The 19,211-nt window shown below is 46.3% G+C and overlaps 1 protein-coding gene across 3 annotated transcripts in view; it reads left to right on the top strand.

The window, feature by feature from the left end:
• The window catches only part of GRIK3 (glutamate ionotropic receptor kainate type subunit 3), a 235,871-nt gene that overhangs the window by 129,212 nt on the left and 87,448 nt on the right, over nt 1-19,211 (top strand). For all 3 annotated transcript variants that reach the window (XM_056845961.1, XM_056845962.1, XM_056845960.1), the window contains exons 2-3: nt 10,955-11,131; nt 15,992-16,249. In XM_056845961.1, the coding sequence (XP_056701939.1) occupies nt 10,955-11,131; nt 15,992-16,249 (435 nt within the window). The remainder of the gene's footprint in view (nt 1-10,954; nt 11,132-15,991; nt 16,250-19,211) is intronic.

Genomic DNA, 19,211 nt, shown 5'->3' with positions numbered 1-19,211 from the left:
GATCCAACCCAGTCTTTTAAAGTTGGGAGCCAACTTGAGTGCCGTTGGCAGAGTTGTAAATATATATACAACTTTATATATATATCTCAAGTTTTCAATAGGAATGAAGGAAGAAACAAACACATTAATAAGTAAATACATCAAAAGTATTAAGTGGAAAGCAACAGAAACACAGGATGATCCCCTTGGCGTGGGTGGTAAGCTGCAGTACTGCAGTCAAAGCAGGGTTGGTACTGGGATGGGAGACCACCAAGGAAGACCAGGGCTGGTATGCAGAGGAAGGCCATGGGAAACCACCTCTGTTAATCTCTTGTCTTTCAAACCCTTTGAGATGGAACTTCATAGGGACACCATGAGTTGCTTGTGAGTTGACAGCACACGTTACCTTTTTTAGATAATTCATGGCCAGCTTGGTCATTGGGTGGTAGTGGGGGGAGGTAGAGTAGGCATCATGAGATGCCCCACCAGGTTGTGGATATTGGGGGCACTCATGGTGGCTGAGTGAGAAACAGGCACAGTATAAGCAAAGTTCTCCTACACGAGGGGGCTCAGTAGGACATGCCCCATGGATCAAGTCCATCCATTTCCCACTTTCCTGCCCTTCTCATAGTCACTGGGTAGACCTCCCTTGGAACAGGGGCTTTCCTGTACACCTCCCGGCCTTTGTTTCAGGTTTGCCTCCAGTCAATGCTGGCATTTTGTCTCGAAAAGAGCCGTGAGGCAAACCCCGAGGTAGGTTTCCCAATGCCTTGGGGATGGCCAAATCCCTCATTTAATTTATAGCCCCAGCACATTTTATTTCATTTTATTAAAACAGAAAAACCGGCGACAATTATTTTCATAATTAACTGGCTCCCCTAAATTAACGCCAATTACACTGTGTAATCATGATTAAGATTATGCATTAATCAACTGCTCCAAGTTAGTGATTAGGCTTTTTAATGACTGCAAAGAACTTGCACAGAGGTGTGTGTGTGTGAGTGTGAGTGTGTGTGTGCGCGCGCACACACGCACAGCTGTCGTGCAGAAGGAAATTGACTGACACTGCAGTGGCGACAGCTATAGAATTTGCTTGGAAGTGCCGCTGGGCCTTCCAAGGCCTTTCGACAGACCACCAGCGCATGAGTAACTGCAGGCAATACTCCCTTTTATCCCAGAATGATGGGACTGTAGCGGTAGAATGTGCAAAAGGCAGGCAGATTCTCTCCAAATGGAGAATGATGGTTTTTGATTTATTATGTCAGAATTCTTGCGCTTTCACACATAATGGATAATGCACTTTCAGTGCACTTTAGTGATTTTGGCAAATTGATTTGGCTGATTTGCACAGTAACATCCAGTTGCAAAGTGCATTGAACGTGGATTGAAAATTCATTCTTCAGTATGCGTGACAGCACCCACGTGTGTGGTCTGTGATTGTGCTTTCTGGGGCATGTCTACCATGGAGGTGGTGTGTGTTGATCTGCTTTGGCACTGGCTCACACTCCTGGATCACAGAGGGAGAGTGAAGCACATGTCCCTGCCCCCAGAGGAGTGCATACAATCTAGTTGACTTTTGCAGATTTTTTCTTAAATTTCTGTGCTTAAACTGGTCTACTCTAAGAGCCAGCATGGTGTCGTGGTTAAGAGCGGCAGGCTCTAATCTGGAGAACTGGGTTTGATTCCCCACTCCTCCACATGAGCAGCAGGCTCTGATCTGGTGAACCGGGTTTGTTTTCCCTACTCCTGCACAAGAAGCCAGCTGGGTGACCTTCGGCTAGTCACAGTTCTCTCCAACTCTGTCAGCCCCACCTACCTCCCAAGGTATCTGTTGTGGGGAGGGGAAGGGAAGGCAATTGTGAGCTTCTTTAATACTCCTTAAAGGTAGAGAAAAGTGGCGTATAAAAACCAACTCTTTTTCTTTTAATTTGCTGTTCCAAACCAGTGCTTGGAGTCAACAACTGGCTGGATGAGGATGAACAAGCTGAAACTTAATCCTGACAAAACAGAGGTGCTCTGGGTTAGTAGGAAGGCAGACCAGGGACTTCAGATCTCCCCTGTCTTGGATGGGACTACACTAGGGTTGCCAACCTCCAGGTAGTACAGGAAACTATATACACAAAGTGCAAATATTTATAAGCTACTGAGGTGAAACATAGACCATATACGTGACATATATACAACACAATTATATACAATATGTACAGTTCACACAAAAAATGTAGAGAAATTTCCAAAGGTCTCAACTGAGTACCACAAATATATAGAGGAAGTTCCAAAGGTCTCAACTGAGTACCAAATTAATGCTAATATTGTAATCCTTGTGTAAAGTTCATATAGAGCCACAATCATCGATGGATACGGCCGTTTCAGATCCACAGCAGTGGAAATCTTTCTTCAGTCCTTAATACAAAAGTGCTGTTACATATTCATCATTCCTTCCCACACAGAGTAAGTATGAGCAATCAGACGTCAGTAAAGTACATCACATAGTGCAGCTAGTCCCCTGGAGAAAATGACCGCTTTGGCAATTGGACTCTATGGCATTGAAGTCCCTCCCTTCCCCAAACCCCATCCTCCTCAGGCTGCACCCCAAAAACCTCCCACCAGTGGCGACCCTAGACGACATGTCCCTTGAAAAGCCAAGTACATAGCTTCAGAGTGCTGCTTAACCCAGCAGTCACCTTAGAAAACCAGGTTGCTGCTGTGGTTCAGAGTGCTTTTGCCCAACTTGCGCTGATGTGCCAGCAATGCCCGTTCTTGGCTTAATCAGATCTTGCCACATTGTCCATGGCTTAGTTACATCTAGGCTGGACTGTTGCAATGTGCTCTGCTTGTGCCTTCACTTGACGAGTATTCAGAGGCTGCAACTAGTGACTAGACTGTGGCTAGACTGCAGGTTGGGACCAGTTGCTGGGATTGTGTGAACCCAATCCTACAGCAATTGCAATGGTTTCTGATCTACTCCTGAGCCCAAAGGTGTTGTTTTTGACCTTTAAAGCCTTACATGGCTTGGGACCGGGTTATCTGAAAAGACTGTCTTCTGTGCATCTCTGCCCGGAAACTAAAATCACAGGGAGAGGCCCTGTTGACTGTCCCATTGACCAAAGAAACTTGCGTTGGCTACACAAGAGAGGGCCTTTTCAGTGGCAGCCCCATGATCATGGAACCATCTCCCCAGGGAGGTATGCCTGGCCCCCTCATTCTTGATCTTTAGGAGGAAGCTTAAGACAGTTTTATTCGTGACGGCATTTGATTAGTTCTTCTGCCTACCGGTGGCTTTAAATTATTGATTTTAGTTAGTGGCTTGTACGTATTTTATGCCCTTTATTGTATTTTATTATTATTATTATATATTGTAAGCCACCTTCACTTCCTGTCATTTGAAAGGCGACTAATGCGTGTTTTAAATCAATAGATAATAAGTAAATAGTGCATGAGGTGCCCCATTTGAATCCATTGCTCGATGTTGCAGTCACCGAGTGTTGAACATGCATGGCCACTTGCTTGTCCTTCCTGGTTCCTCCCTGGGGACAAAAGAGCCCTGTGGGGTCCAATGGAGCTGCTGGGTACCTTTGCATCCTGGCTTCCCCAACAGCTGATGACTGAGGTGATCCGTGTGTGTGTGTGTGTGTGTGTGTGTCTTTGGTGTTCAGAGTTGTCTGGTAGATGTGTTTGAATTGATCGGCCTTAACAGTCAGTGGTCAAGTTTTGTAGAATAGTATTTAATTTTTGGAAATCTAAATAGAAATGAAAAGTTGTTGATGGGATTGATTGTTTAAATGTATATTGTTGACCAGTTTTTAACCATTTTAGAGAGAGCAATGTTTTTGTTGAGTGTTTTAACCAATATGTATTTTTTTTTATACTGCCGGATGGGTAAGGCAATGTAACTGCAAAAATTTTGTGTTTGGTCTTGTAAGGACCGCAATAAATTTATTAACTGGAATTGATCGGCCAGTCTTACAGGGCTAAGATTCTAGTTTGTGGTGGATTATAGAGTCGCACTTTGCATTTGCACCCATCCCCTTCCCTTCCTTCTTTCTACCCTTCCTTCTGTTTTCCCTTTTTGTTCCTTCTCCATCCCTGTTGTTGTGGTCTACCCCTGGCCTTGGGCCGGTGGCCCTTTCGGAGGTTTTGGCCTTCTGATTCCCTCTTTGGCCAACCTCCGTGGCAAGGATATTTTATAAGCACCATATTGTACTAGATTTAGTTTTAAGATTTTATTAGAGTTTTAATGTGTATATTTATATCTATATGTATTTATATGGGAATGAATTTATCTGGTTGGAAGCTGCCCTGAGCCCAGCGATGGTGGGTAGGGTGGGGTATAAGTTCAAATCTTCATCATTATCACCATCATCCCTTCTCCCCCGGCACAAGAAGTGACGATTGTCAACCAGGGTCCCTTTCCAGGCTCCATGCAGCCTCGCAATCCTGGCAGGTAGGTTTTGCTCCCCAGCTTTCTATAGCTTCATTTGAAAGGGCTGATTGGCTTCCGCCCGTCGTCTTCTTGCTGCATACCAGATGCACACCTTTCCCTGAAGAAAAGCCTCTGATGTCCAAACGGTTGCCTGGAGTGTTAATTTAGTTTGGATCAAGTGCAGACAGACTCCCCTTCCCAGTGTGGCTGGATTCTCTCATCAGCAGGCAGGATGATGAACAGGGAATCTTCTCTCGGAAAGGCCCCGACCAAGAGGCACGAGACAAAATCTGCTGTTTATTCATCAGAACGACAGAATGTTGCCTCTTGTTTGGGGCACAACAGGAAAAGAGAAAGAGCTAACTCTTGACATGTGTCTTTCCAGTTGGTCCCAGAGCCCAAGGGGGTTAGAGAAGGGGGTTCCTTCCTGAGCCCCCGAAAGAACCGCCCACAAGGTTCTGGCCCATTTGGCGAGGTCTGCTCCCTGCTCTGTCTTGTCAGAGCCCGCTGGCGTTTCCCATCTTTGCTGCCATCTCGGGCTGTGCTGGGCAGAAGGAGCAGATGGTCTCCCGTCTCTCTGCATTAAGTGTTTTCATTGCTGGAGGATACTTGGCAGCCGCTTGGATCTTTCTCGTGTGGTGCTCCAGTGATAAGGTCCTCTTTGACTGTATTATTCTGAATAATTGATCCCCTCACGGCGAAGTCAGAATGCTGCCGTGATGGAAAAAGGGCTATTGCCTCATAAATGTTGCATGGGGAATTGGAAGAGAGCAATCTGTAGGGCCAGACTTGAGGAAGGGGGGTTAGAAGCACGTTTGCCAGGAGAGCCAAGTGCCATTGGGGTCTTGCCCCGTGATGCTGCTTCTCAGCTATGGATTCCAGAGCACTGCAGCATGGGAAAACAAGCCATTGTGAAGGAAGTCTTGGAGACCTTAGCATGGAGTTGAGGGACATCAAAGTCATTATGTCTGTTGTGGAAACCAAATGAACCTCACATATAGCATTCGGTTTGACAACGGGCTTCCTGTTTTTGTGTTTCCGTTCTCGGATTTCTGAGAGGAAGCTGCGAAAAGCCCTAACCAGGCCGGAAAAAACCACAGCTCCTGAAAGTTTCAAATGAGGACCAGCGCTGATTTGATGTCTGCAAAAAGGGGACTTGAAAATCTGATTTGCCCTGTTCTCAGAGCCTGTCCCAGAGCCAGTGTGGTGTAGTGGTTAAGAGTGGTGGTTTGGAGTGGTGGAATCCGATCTGGAGAACCGGGTTTGATTCCCCTCTCCTTCACATGTGGGGCAGAGACTAATCTGGTGAACTGGATTTGTTTCCCCACTCCTACACACGAAGCCAGCTGGGTGACCTTGGGCAAGTTACAGCTCTCTTAGAGCTCTCTCAGCCCCACCTACCTCGCAGGGTGTCTGTTGTGGGGAGGGGAAGGGAAGGTGATTGTCAGCCGGTTTGAGTCTCCATTCAGTGGAAGAGAAAGTCAGCGTATAAAAACCAACTCCTCCTCTTCTTCTTCTTCGATTTTCTGGCACTTCAAAATGAAGTGCATTTTGTGTCATTTTGCGTATGTGCAGCCGTGACACTCAGTGTGGCAGCTGGCTGACAAGTTGCTGTTAAGGTATGCTTACGAATTCCCTGGCTTGCAGGGTCATCAGTGGGCCGGCCACACATCATTTAAAGGCTCGTGCCTTTGCTTGCATGCACCTGTGCAGGAGATGAACGCTCAGCAACATTCCTTGTGCCACCGCATGCTCAGAACTCGTTGAGAACAAGCAAACAACTCTCAGTTGACACAAACACATGAACACGCACATGTACACAGGAAGCTGCTTTATGCTGAATCAGACCATCGGTCCATCCAGGTCAATATTGTCTACTCAGAAGTCATTTATGCATGGGTACTTTCACTTAAGTTCGCCCCCAGTCTGAATCCTTGGAGTTATGCATGAGTTTTCCATCCACTAGAGATTACTTCGTAGCCAGCCCTCGTGATGCACAGGTCTTTCCATTCCTATGTTAACCCGACTCTCCCCTCTCCCCTGAGCAAAGCCCGAGTGAAATCCCTATGCATAAAGTGTGGGGCACGCAAGCTTGGTTTCTCTCACAGCCAATTACAAAGCAGCATGTCCAGAGGCGAGGATTGAAATACTTCCTGCTTTCTCGGAGCTCTTTCTGAACAGAAAAGCTTTTTAAAACCAAGGCTTGGATTCCCCCCTTTCAGATTGCTCCGTTGTTCTTCTTCTTCTTGAAATGTTTCTTTATGCAGCAATTGAGTTTTTTGGGGGGGGATTTTCTTTCACAGTAAGCACTACAAGTAAGCCAATTACAAAGCAGCATTTAAAGGGGCAGGGATTTTATTTGAGCTTGGAGACTGCTGGTGCATGGATTCCTAGCAGGAAAGTGTGGGTCCAGCGAGCAACGATCCTCAGGCAAAACTCCCATGCATAAATAACTAGAGTGGCAGCAGCTCTCCAGGGTCTCAGGCCAAGGTCTTTCACATAACCCACTAGCTGGTCTTTTCAACTGGAGATGCTGGGGATTGAACCTGCATGCAAAGCAGACGCTCTGCCACTGAACCATTGCCCCTCCCCAAACAACCATGTTTGATTTCGGAGTCGGGCCAGGAGGCACAATGAGCAACACTAGGACACTCAGAGGGCAGAGGCCAAAATGCATTGTCCAGCCCTCCCCAGAAGCACCTGCCACAGCGTGATGGGAGAGGACATCTTGTCTTGCCACCGCTGTCTTGCCACCCTCTGGCATCAATGTCAGGCAAATGACGAAAGAGTTCGCTCGTTCATTGGTGGAAGCTCCACATGTAGAAGTCACTGAGACTGAAAAACAACTTTTTTTCAAACTTGTTTTTTTAAGATACCTTGAAGGCATAAATGGTTTCGGATTGCCACCCTCCAAGTGAGGCCTGAAGACCTCCCGAAATTAGAGCTGATCTCCAGATGGCAGAGATCAATTCCCCTGAAGGAAATGGCAGCTTTGGAGGGTGGACTGTGTCACATTATACCCATCTGAGGTCTCTCCCCTTCCTAAACCCCACCTTCCCCAGGCTCCACCCCTCAAATCTCCTGGAATTTCCCAACCCAGAGTTGGCAACCCTATATATGGTGGGAATTTGTTCTTTTGCAATAAACATAAGGAGAGTTCCGGTGGCACGAAGAAGCAGGACGGGCCAGTCTTTGCCTCTGTGCCTCGCCGGGCTGTGAAGATAAAAGGGAATAACTCCCCCATATCCCTGCCGGAGCTCATTGGAGGAAGGAAGAGTGGAATACAAATGTAATAAATAAAAGATAATGAAGTGCCTGGAGAGCTGTGTTCAGACACAGCTCCCAACGAGCTCTCCTGACACCAAGAAAGGGAGGCTGGCTTTCCCACTAATGAATCGGGAGATCCATCTGTTACTGCCTGCATCTGCGTTATTCCATTCATCCATTAATTATTTTGAGTTGCTTGTTAATCAGACAGCGCCTGGTTTCGGTCTCTCTCCACCATTCCATGGGGAAGCAAACAGGGGGGTGGTGGAGAGTAACACACCATTGTTCCTGCCATCTCTGAAACAAGGTGAAACAATTAACATGATTTCCGCCTGGCCTCTGGTGGTGCTACGGTTGGAGAGGTTGCCGGTGGAAAGCTCAGGACGGGCCCTGCGGATGTGCAGCCAAGGACAGCTTTGTGGCGCTGTGATGTGAGCGGCTTGGCCTTTGGGGAGAGAGAATGGCGTCAACAACTTCTGAACAGCACGACGCAGACAGGCATCCCAGGGTCGGGAGACTCCAGCAGCTAGAATGGTTTAAGGAGGGAAGGCAGCATGGTATCGTCCGATCTTGTCCGATCTCAGAAGCTAAGCAGAGAACCTAGCAAGGAAGGGTCTGCAGAGGGAGGCAACGGCAAACCATCTCTGCTTCTCATATGCCTTGAAAGCCCCTTGCTGGGGTTGCCATGAGTCAATTGTGACCTGAGGGCACTTAATGTATGTAGAGCGGTCCCTCTGAGGTTTCTTGTCAGGAAATTTCTGCTTGTCTGGAGAATCTGAAGATAATGGGCCAAAAAGGAGGCAGAAGGAACATGTCATGTAAGGGCCAGAGAAAAATGGAGTGGAAGGGAAGGAAAAGAAAATCCCTCCCTGTGGAAGGGAAAAGAAAGTCCCACCCCCATGTAATAGGCTTCAAACTGCCAACTATTAGCTGGGCTGTTATGATGCTACAGAATCTTCTCTAACATTCTTTTTTCCCGTGTTTGTTAAAACATTCAAGAATTGTTTAGAACAGAGAAAGTTGGGCTCAGTGGTAAATTGTGGGGGAAAGGTAATCCAGTAATTGTTTCGGCCAGGGGTAGAAAGCCCATGCGCACAACATATTCGTCTCTAACGTTCTAACCACCAAGAGGGAATGTGCTGACTGTGAGAGGTTAACTACTTGTGACAGGTGGGGAAGATGGTTTTTGTGTGGGGAGAAGAACCTCACAAAGTCCTAAGAGGGATAAGGGAGGATGGGGGGAGGAGCAGTAGTTGGACGACGAGTTGAGGGCACAGAAGTGATAAAGAGATAGAAGGGAGATGACGAAAAATGCAAGTACTAGGAACAGGCGAGGCTGCCTGCAGTGAGTGGGATTGATGTAAAGCTTGAGGAAGGCTGAATTTCATACACACGCTTAAAGCAGCCAATCAAGTTCTTAATTGTTTCTCTCCATTTCTTAATGGTTATCCTATATGGGCCATACGCTGTCATGGCCTTGCCTCTGCTCATCCCTCCTAGAATGAAAAATCTTTTTTTTTTTTTGGACAGGCCTTGGTTTGGATAATTGACAGTGTCCAGGCATGACAGTCACCTGAGATTTTCCCCCGTTCCAGAGATGAAGGGGAGTTGGCTGTGTTTCTTTTTCTCTCCTCCATTTCATGCTCACAACAGGCTTGTGAGGTCAGGCTTAGAATGTGTGACTGGCCGTGGGTCACCCAGAGAGATTCCATGGCTGTGCGGGGATTCGAACCTGGGTGTCCTAGACCCAACCACTACACCGCATTGACTGATAATGATGGAGTTGCAAATGCGTGGCACCTGAACCCATAAACAGGAGGCAGGGAGATGGGTTGTAACCCTAATTCTGGCCTTCTGGAAACTTCTCAGTGCTCTACCCAGAGCATGTACCCATTTGTTGTTGTAGCCAAAATAAAATGGAGACACCACAAAGACTAACAGATTTATTGTCATTATCTGTTGCTGTGGGCTGGAGCCCATCATGAAGTAAATCTCTTGCATGTGAAAGTTTATACTTCAATAAATCTGTGTGCCTTCACAACAGTACCACAACCCTCAGTTTTGATTTAGAAGGGGGTCTTTGTGGGCTAGAGCTCCATTCCATGATGGGCTCTGGCCCATAGTATTTGATGCTTCAATGAACCCTTTAAGACACCACAACATTCCTTTTGGCTGTTAATACTTAATGTGGCACCAGGGATACACCAAAGTGTGTGCCATAGGGAACAAGGATCGTGAGAAGGGGGGATGCCCCAAACACGTAGCAGGTGCATGTCTACCACAAGTAAGTAAGTAAGTAAGTAAGTAAAGAGTTTAATACGGTCCAAGACCAGCATAAAAAAACATACCAGATATACATACATAACATAACACATATAAAAGGGTATCAAGTGCGAGCCCTTATAACATCTTATAATCTCTCACTCATAAAATCCGTTAAGTGCATAATTTTAAAAATATTACATATTTGGAATTAGCATAAATATAAATCTAACATCGCTCAACCATTAAGTTCAACCCATGCATGCCTGATCCTCATAGCTTGCCACCCAAATTTGGCCACTTTAAAAGTTATCTCCATATCCTTGTCTGAGAGCATGTTAGAAAGACTAAAAGCTCTGGATCACCCTGGGAGGCCCGATAATACAGAAAGAACTGCTTCTCGTATCTTGTTATAGATTTTACATTCAAACACAACGTGCTCAAGGGTCTCAGTACTCCCATCAGAGCAGGGGCATAATCGTCCTTCATATGGTATCTTTTTGTATCTCCCTTCCAAAACAGCTGAAGGGAGTGCTTTACAACGCATCAGGGTGAAGGCCCTCCTGTAGTCTGGACTATATGTCTACCACAAGCCTGAGGGCTTGAGGATGCGTATCTGTCTCAATTTCTGTGTACAATGCAGTACGCACCTTTGGCGATATGAGAACTATGAAAGGGTGCACAGACTTTTTGACCTGGACCTCTTTGGTGTTCATATTCCATTATTCCAACTTGGAAGGCTTTAAGAGGAGAGTGGACACGTTCATGGCGGAGAGGGGTATTCATGGCTACTAGTTAAAATGGATACTAGTCATGATGCATACCTATTATCTCCAGGATCAGAGGAGCATTCCTATTGGGTGCTGTGGAACACAGGCAGGATAATGCTGCTACAGTCGTCTTGTTTGTGGGCTTCCTTGAGGCAACTGGTTGGCCACTGTGTGAACAGACTGCTGGACTTGATGGGCCTTGGCCTGATCCAGCATGGCTTTTCTTATGTTCTTACGTTCTATTTTCTTGCAGGAGGAATCTTTGAATATGCAGATGGTCCCAATGCCCAAGGAATGAATGCCGAGGAGCAAGCCTTCCGATTCTCTGCCAACATTATCAATAGGAATAGAACTTTGTTACCAAACACGACCTTAACATATGATATCCAGAGGATACATTTTCACGATAGCTTTGAAGCCACTAAAAAAGGTAAGTCCAGAGCATGCTTCTTCCATGCCTTTTGGGTGCCATCCAGTGAAGCTGTTCATTCTGTTGACCTTGACAAGGAATTTCTTGGCTTGTCAGTATGGTATAAGATTCCATGCCTTCCTCAATGGGTCTAGTGCATCATGGAAACCTTGAAGAACGGACTGGATATTGATGTCAGGGGGCCTTGTGTGGGAGTGATGGAACAAGGTCTGAAGGTGTCATGGAATTCATGTGGCTACTGCTTTGGGGACTAACATTTCTGGAAGTATAGTGACAGCAGGAAAAGCATCCTTTAATTACTCCTATTGGTACTCGTAGACTCCCTAAAACTTTAGACTTGGTGTTCCAGGATATAACATCTTGACACGTTCGTGTTGTTTTTTCCGAAATCTTCACCTACAGTGATTTAGACGGGAAACAGAAGAGTAGATGTCTAAAGAAGTCTAAGGCTAGTAAAGAATAGTATGTTGAGATACAAGTAGTTTGGGTTTTTATTTTTTTGAAAGCCAAGGGTTTTTATTTTTTTGGGAAGTCAAGGTTAAACACTGTAACCATTACCCTTTATCAGTTGCTGCAGTTGTAAGACAATGTTCTTTATCATTTATATCCTGGCTTTTCTCCAAGAGTATATGAATAATGCTTCCGCTGGCTTTTATATTGTGTTTACAGCAGTCTAGATTAGCCTCCCTGACCTGGATGGCCCAGGCTAGCCTGATCTCGTCAGATCTCAGAAGCTAAGCAGGGTCAAGCCTGACAGGTATTTGGATGGGAGACCTCCAAGGAATACCAGGGTCATGACGCGGAGGCAGGCAATAGCAAACCGCCTCTGAATGTCTTGTGCCTTGAAAACCCCACCAGGGGCCGTGAAAAGTCAGATGTGACTTGATGGGCAAAAATAAAAGCCTAGAATGATTGAGCTGGTTGTGAATGTTTCAGCTGCTCAGGGAATGGAAATGTTCTGAGCCCTCTTCTGTGAGGTAAGGGACAACTTTCAGTCTGGCAAGGACAAAAAACTCTCATAGGTCCTTTATGCATGGGAGTTTTACCTGTGGTTCGTTGCTGGCTGGCCCACACTTTCCTGTTGGGAATGTCTGCACCAGCAGTCTCCAAGCTCAAATCAAGTCCTGCCCCTTTAAATGCTGCTTTGTAATTTGCTTACTTCGCAGTGCTTACTGTGAGAGAAAATCCCTCCCAAGCCCAATTGCCACATAAAAAAGCATTTTAAGAACAAAAAACAAAAACTGAAGCAATCTGAAAGTAAGGGGGGAAGAAATCCAAGCCTCAGTTTAAAAAAGCTTTTCTTGTGCACAGGACGAGCCCCAAGGAAGCAGAAAGCATTTGAACCCCTGCGTCTTTACATGCTGCTTTGTAATTGGCTGTGAGAGAAAACAAGCTTCTGTGTCCAGTGCTTTGCCTTCAGCCCGGAGATTTCAGCCAGGCTGAGCTCAGGGGAAAGGGAAGAGTCGGGTTAACAGAGGAATGGGAAGACCTGAACATTGCGAGGGCTGGCAGTGAGGTCATTTCTAATGGTCGGAAAACTCATGCAGAACTCCAAGGAACAACCGAGTCAGAGGGGGCAAACGTAAGTCCAAGTACCCATGCATAAATGACCACAGACCCTTGACACAAAGAGTTATTTGAAACAGGGTGAGGACAGGAAAGAGCTATACAGCTCTTACCAGGGTGTGGGGAAACAGTGGGGCAAGGAGTCCAGAATTGGGAGGAGAGGCTAAGAGGACAGAATAACAATGAGACTCTGGAACCTGGGAGAATGGTAGGCAGAAGTGACAGAGTTTTGAGGAAAGAAAGGGTTGGAGTCAGCTAGAAAAGTGCTCAAGGGCAGCAGCAGAGACTTTTCCTTTGACAGAAATGCTGGAGAGGCTCATGGAGCAACCTGGACAGACAGGTCCGGGATTGGAGGGAACAAGGAGGTGGACATGAGGACGGGCTAAACCTCAGCCTAGAGACAGGAGCAGCTTTGAGCTGTTTGCAGGAGGGAAGTAGACTGGAAAGGGAAATATGGAGACTAGGGACTCTGGGCCCATCCCCTGACCTTCTAAGAGCTAAATTGTAGAGGAAGGTCTGCCAGTCAATGTCCACCTCTTTATGGAAAAAGTGGCCACCAGGCTGTTGGATTACTTTGTGTTGGTTTGTTGCGTTCTCAGGGATCACGCTTGGTTCTCTTCCAGAGTGCTTAAGAGGGGAAGTGAATTGTAGGAAGGAAGTAGAAATCCCTTTCACTCAAATACTGAGCTGGAAAGTCTTTCTCTTCAGCCTGTGTCAGAACTATCAGATGACACATCTCTATCAGCCACCAACCTTACTAATAATATAATTATTCCCTGGGGAGCCAGCGTAGTGTGGTGGTTAAGAGTGGCAGATTCTAATCTGGAGAATCAGGTTTGATTCCCCACTCCTCCACATGAGCAGCGGACTCTAATCTGGCAAACCGGTTTGTTTCCCCACTCCTACGCATGAAGTCTGCTGGGTGACCTTGGGCTAGTCGCAGTTCTCTCCGAACTCTCTCAGCCCCACCTACCTCACAAGGTGTCTGTTGTGGGGAGAGGAAGGAAAGACAATTGTAAGCCACTTCGAGACTCCTTAAAGGCAGAGAAAAAGCGTGGTATAAAACCAACTCTTCTTCTTCTCTTTAGAGACTTTTTAAAGACTCTAACGTCTGCTTAAAGATGATGATAATGGAATGTGACAAGTAAATAAGGTGTGTGTGTGTGTGCATGTGTGTATCCTTTCCCTCATGTTTAATTAATGTTTTGCTATTCAGGACTTGTTGGTTATACAGTAAAGACTGGAAACTTTCTGACTAGAAATGCAGTTTTCTTTAATGACACATCTCTCTCTCTCTCTCTCTCTCTCTCTCACAGACACACACTCACACACACACACACAAACAGAATAAGCATTTGAGCAGATGGTTTCTAATAATCACTTAAAGGGATCATCCATATGATTCCTTTGCACAGATGGAGACTATTGGGGTAATCTTTTCAGGGCAACTTAGAAATCGGAGATGAGTAATAGAAGAGTGACTATTCAAGGCCTTGGTTAGGCATGCCAGCAATGCAGTGTTGGAAATGTTAGTAAGTCATTTCCGGTGTCTTTATTCCAACATGGACATCAACGATCAGGCCATAACTTGAGAACTCTGCTGCTGTACTAGAATTCCAGGTGATGTCTAAATATCACAAGAATATCTTCGAAGCCTCCCCAGATATTGTGTTCAGGGAAAAGATAGTTCTCACGTTCGTGCCCCCTCCTTCATCACAGTTTTTAAGGGTTTTTAATTGGGTTTTATTGTTTAATTTTAGAATTATTACTTTGATTGTTCATATTAAATGTTTGATGTTCCCCGCCCTGAGCCTGGTCTTGGCCGGGGAAGGCAGGTTATAAACTGAACAAACAAACAAACAAACAAACAAATAAATATACACAATCCATTTCTGGAGAGATCCATCACAGTGCATTTCCCATATGCCCTTGGTTATGGTGACTTGTACAAAGAAACCTTAATACTAGAAATGCCTGTAATTTCCCACTGTTACACATCTTGAATTTGCTCCTGGTTTTCTGCAAAATAAGTGGCCGTGGATCCATTGACTTGATGGATAGTCACATATGCCATTTTCCAGTGAAGGGAGAGCCAGCGTGGGGTAGTGGTTAAGAGCGGTGGTTTGGCGCAATGGACTCTGATCTTGAGAACCGGGTTTGATTCCCCGCTCTTCCACATCAGTGGCAGAGGCTAATCTGGTGAACTGGATTTGTTTCCCCACTCCTACACATGAAGCCAGCTGGGTGACCTTGGGCTGGTCACAGCTCTCTTCTTAGAGCTCCCCCAGCACCACCTACCTCACAGGGTGTCTGTTGTGGGGAGGGGAAGAGAAGATGATTGTAAGCCTGTTTGATTCTTCCTTAAGTGGTAGAGAAAGTTGACATATAAAAACCCATTCTTCTTCTTACGTTCTAGGTTTTGAGAAAGGTGTCTAGCACAGAAGCAGAGAGTTCCTGCTTAATGGGTGTGTGTGTTATATACAACTTACTCTGCTGAACTTCATAGGTGTATCCAGTCCACTTGGGGTGGGATAGTGAGTTTTTCTTTAAGATGGATGCTATTTCAATATTTATTGCACTAGAACTTCCCTTAAGGTGTTGTTTTGCACAGTCTTAACTTTGTAGTGGAAATGGCCAGAAGCCCGGGGAGGGAGGGCTATAAATTGGAATAAAGATAAATAAATAATGAGGCATGCATAGAGGAGAAATTCCCAGCATCAAATGTGGTTCCAAGCCAAAATGGCAGCAAATTAGCAGCAGAAGGGCAGAGGGAGTGAACATCGAAATGTTCTTCTACTTCATGTATAGTATGCGCACACGAACTCCAGCGGAAGGTGGGACAGGTATTGCTCCAGGGCAAACATATGCACATATGAAGCTGCCTAACGCTGAGTCAGACCATTGGGTTTGTCAAGGTCAGTCTTCTTTACTTTGTCTGGGAGTGTTTCTCCAGGATGTCAGGTCAAGGTGTTTCACATCACCTGTTACTTGATCCTTTGAACTGAAGGTGCCAGAGACTGACTTGAGACCTTCTGCATGCCAAGAATGCATTCTGCCGCTGAGCCACTATCCCTTTCTCCGAGCCGAGAATAGCAATGATCAGTACTTCAGGTGTGGTGAAGATGTGGCCAACTCCTGGAAGGAATGCAAAATCTTGTGCTACTTGATTTCACAGCCTGGCCCGGAGGGAAGACATTTGATCGGTGCCAGCGGGTTTTGCAATGCTCTCCTCGTCAGTTGCTCATTTTCTGCCCCGGTGTTATCCCTGACAGCTTCGCTCCCTTGTCGTTCCAGCCTGCGACCAGCTCGCGCTTGGCGTTGTAGCAATATTTGGACCTTCCCAGGGCTCCTGTACCAATGCCGTCCAGTCCATTTGCAACGCGCTGGAAGTGCCCCATATACAGCTACGGTGGAAGCATCATCCTTTGGATAACAAGGACACTTTCTATGTTAACCTTTACCCAGACTATGCCTCTCTCAGCCATGCCATTTTGGACCTTGTACAGTACCTGAAGTGGAGGTCAGCAACCGTGGTATATGACGACAGCACAGGTGAGTTGGGCTGGGAAGAGCCCCGTGGTGAGAAATGTTTGTTTAATCACTCTGAGGGAGAGTAGGATAAGAATGCAAGATGCAGAATTTGTGTCATTGTGTAATATTTGAAGGTTGTGCAGCCCTAGACTCTTCAGGCAAGTTCTGACCATCACAGAGAAATTCATTATTTCTTGATGGAGCAGCCTATTAGAATAATCTTGGGATTATTGTATCAGCCAGTAGTTAGTAGAAATAGATGCCCCACCTTTCTGCCATGCATCTCTTTAGGAAAGACTGCAAAAAAGAGTCAACTAAAATATATTTATCTAAGTGACCTTAGGGAAGTTGTCCAGACCCAGGACCCACTGAGCTTCAAGCGTGTGATAGGAAGCCATGTGATGACAGAGTCATCTGACAGGAAGGGGGGGAGCCAGAGTTATGACCTCAATAGTGCAAAGGCTAAGACCATGGACAAGGGACCAAAAGAGCTGGAGAGGGTTAACATGCCCAAGTACCAGAAGGTGTACTTTAGTGAGTCAAGGATCGGAGCTATGAAGTAAACTTCCCCCCCACTGAGTGATCTAATCCTGTTGCTCTGCTGGAGAGCCAGTGTGGTATAGTGGTTAAGAGCAGTGGACTGTAATCTGGAGAACCGGGTTTGATTCCCCACTCCTCCACATGAGTGGCGGAGGCTAATCTGGTGAACCGGGTTGCTTTCCCCATTCCTACACATGAAGCCAGCTGGGTGACCTTGGGCTAGTCAGCTCTCTCAGCCTCACCTACCTCACAAGGTGTCTGTTGTGGGGCGGGGGAGGGAAGGAGATTGTAAGCCAATTTGATTCTCCTTAAATGGTGCTGCTGCAGTTGTCTTGTTTGGGGGCTTCCTAGAGGCACGTGGTTGGCCACTGTGTGAGCAGACTGCTGGGCTTGATGGGCCTTGGTCTGATCCAGCATGGCTTTTCTTATGTTCTTAAAAAGAAGAGAAAGTCGGTGTATAAAAAACATCTTTTCTCCTTCTTCCCCTCTGCAAAAAGTGGCAGGAGGCATGGCATGTTCGCTCTCCATGTGGCAGCAATATAAATGGCACTTCTGTAGGGACTCGTGACCAAGCAGGTAGGATTCCATGAACCACCTGAAGGTCCAGAGCTGGAACCTCGTTTAACTTGGGGACGTCAGAGTTGAATGGGATGTTTTTATGCATTCAAACATATATGCTCTACCCACTGAGTTCTGGCCCCTAACCACATGTCCTGTACAGGAACAGAATAACCAGATCATAAAGACAATGGCCACATTTCCTAGAGTGGTCCAGCATTTCCTCATGGTTTGAAAAGGCAACTGCCCGTGTCACATGCCACTTAACTGCAACTACAGCTCCCCTCCCCCTTCTTATGTTATTGACAAAAAGATCACTTGGAATTGTGGCTTTTCAATTAAGAATCCTCCCCGTTCAGGGCTCAGTACTTGATGTCAGAGTATTTGCTTGCTTCTGTTTGTTTGTTTGTTTTCTGCAGGGAGGTTTTTTGTTTTTTTGGGGGTCTCCTGCAATATCATAATTGCGTGCAGCAGGCTGTGCTTTTTCCAGAATGGAATTAATTACCCCTAAGAAGCCGATTTGTCATATATTTCAAATCTGACCTTGAAAAGGTGATTACTGTAGTTCTGTGTAAAGGGAGGGTTTGTCTTGCCAGGTCTGGGGTAACATTGCCTGGCTGTCGCAAGGCAATCTAAAGCAGGATTTAGAACTCGAAATGGGTGATTGCAAGACTGAACTCAGGCCAACAGCAGAGTCTGTGACACACACTAAGGAGCTAGTTTAACAACTGCATCGACTGCAGGAGAGCACTAGAGAATGTGGGGCGGGGTGGCTGCGTGCATTGCCTAGCTCACAACCAGGTCCATGAATTCACAGGCTCTTCCTATGCAGGCATTGACTCATTCCAATGTAAAATGGTTTATGTGTCCAGTCACATTACTGGCTAGCGTGGTGTAGTGGTTGGGAGTGGTGGTTTGGAGCGGTGGACTCTGATCTGGAGAACCAGGTTTGTTTCCCCACACCTACACACGAAGCCAGCTGGGTGACCTTGGGCTAGTCACAGCTCTCTTAGAGCTCTTTCAGCCCAGGGTGTCTGTTGTGGGGAGGGGAAGGGAAGGTGATTGTCAGCCCGTTTGAGTCTCCCTTAAGTGGTAGAGAAAGTCGGCATACAAAAACCAACTCTTCTTCAGTCTGTTGCTTGAGTAAATGCTAATTGGTGGTCCATGGCCTCAGCTGTTTTCAGGTAATTCCTTCCACACAAACCCTCCAAACCCAGGGGAGAGCAAATGTTTCAGCTGAAGGGCCTCTGTTTGGTCTTCACCCACTTTTGAGGGCTTTGGGTTGGCACTTATGCTGGAAAAGAAAGAGCCGGCATCCAACTAATCATCAAAAGTGGTTGGAGACCCGGATGTCATGTGCTGTCTTCCACTCTGCTGTTCTTAACAGCACTCAGTCCTCAAACTGATCGCCAGCATGGTGTAGTGGTTAAGAGCAGCAGTCTCTAATCTGGAGAATCGGGTTTCCCCGCTCCTCCACATGAGCGGCGGACTGTAATCTGGAGAACCAGATTGGATACCCCACTCCTCCACATGCAGCCTGTTGGGTGACCTTGGGCCAGTCACAGTTCTCTCACAACTCTCTACCCCACCTACCTCACAAGATGCCGGTTGTGGGGGGTGGAAAGGTGATTTTAAGCTGCTTTGAGACTCCTTAAAAGGTAGAGAAAAGCGAGATATAAAAACTTCTTCTTCTTCTTCTTCTTCTTCTTCTTCTTCTTCAACATTGACCTAAAAAACAGTGACATCAGGGATGAATTTGGCTCCCAGATCATAATTTGTGCACCTAAACAATTGGAGAGCCACTCTAAGGACAGAGTGGAGGGTGGTGGGCTGGCCCATAGAAATCCCATTGCCACAGTCAACTACGTATCACTTTTGTCTCCAG

Source organism: Euleptes europaea, chromosome 3 (genome assembly GCF_029931775.1).
Source record: "Euleptes europaea isolate rEulEur1 chromosome 3, rEulEur1.hap1, whole genome shotgun sequence".
NCBI lineage: Eukaryota > Metazoa > Chordata > Lepidosauria > Squamata > Sphaerodactylidae > Euleptes > Euleptes europaea.
This window is presented reverse-complemented; position numbering and strand designations above follow the sequence as displayed.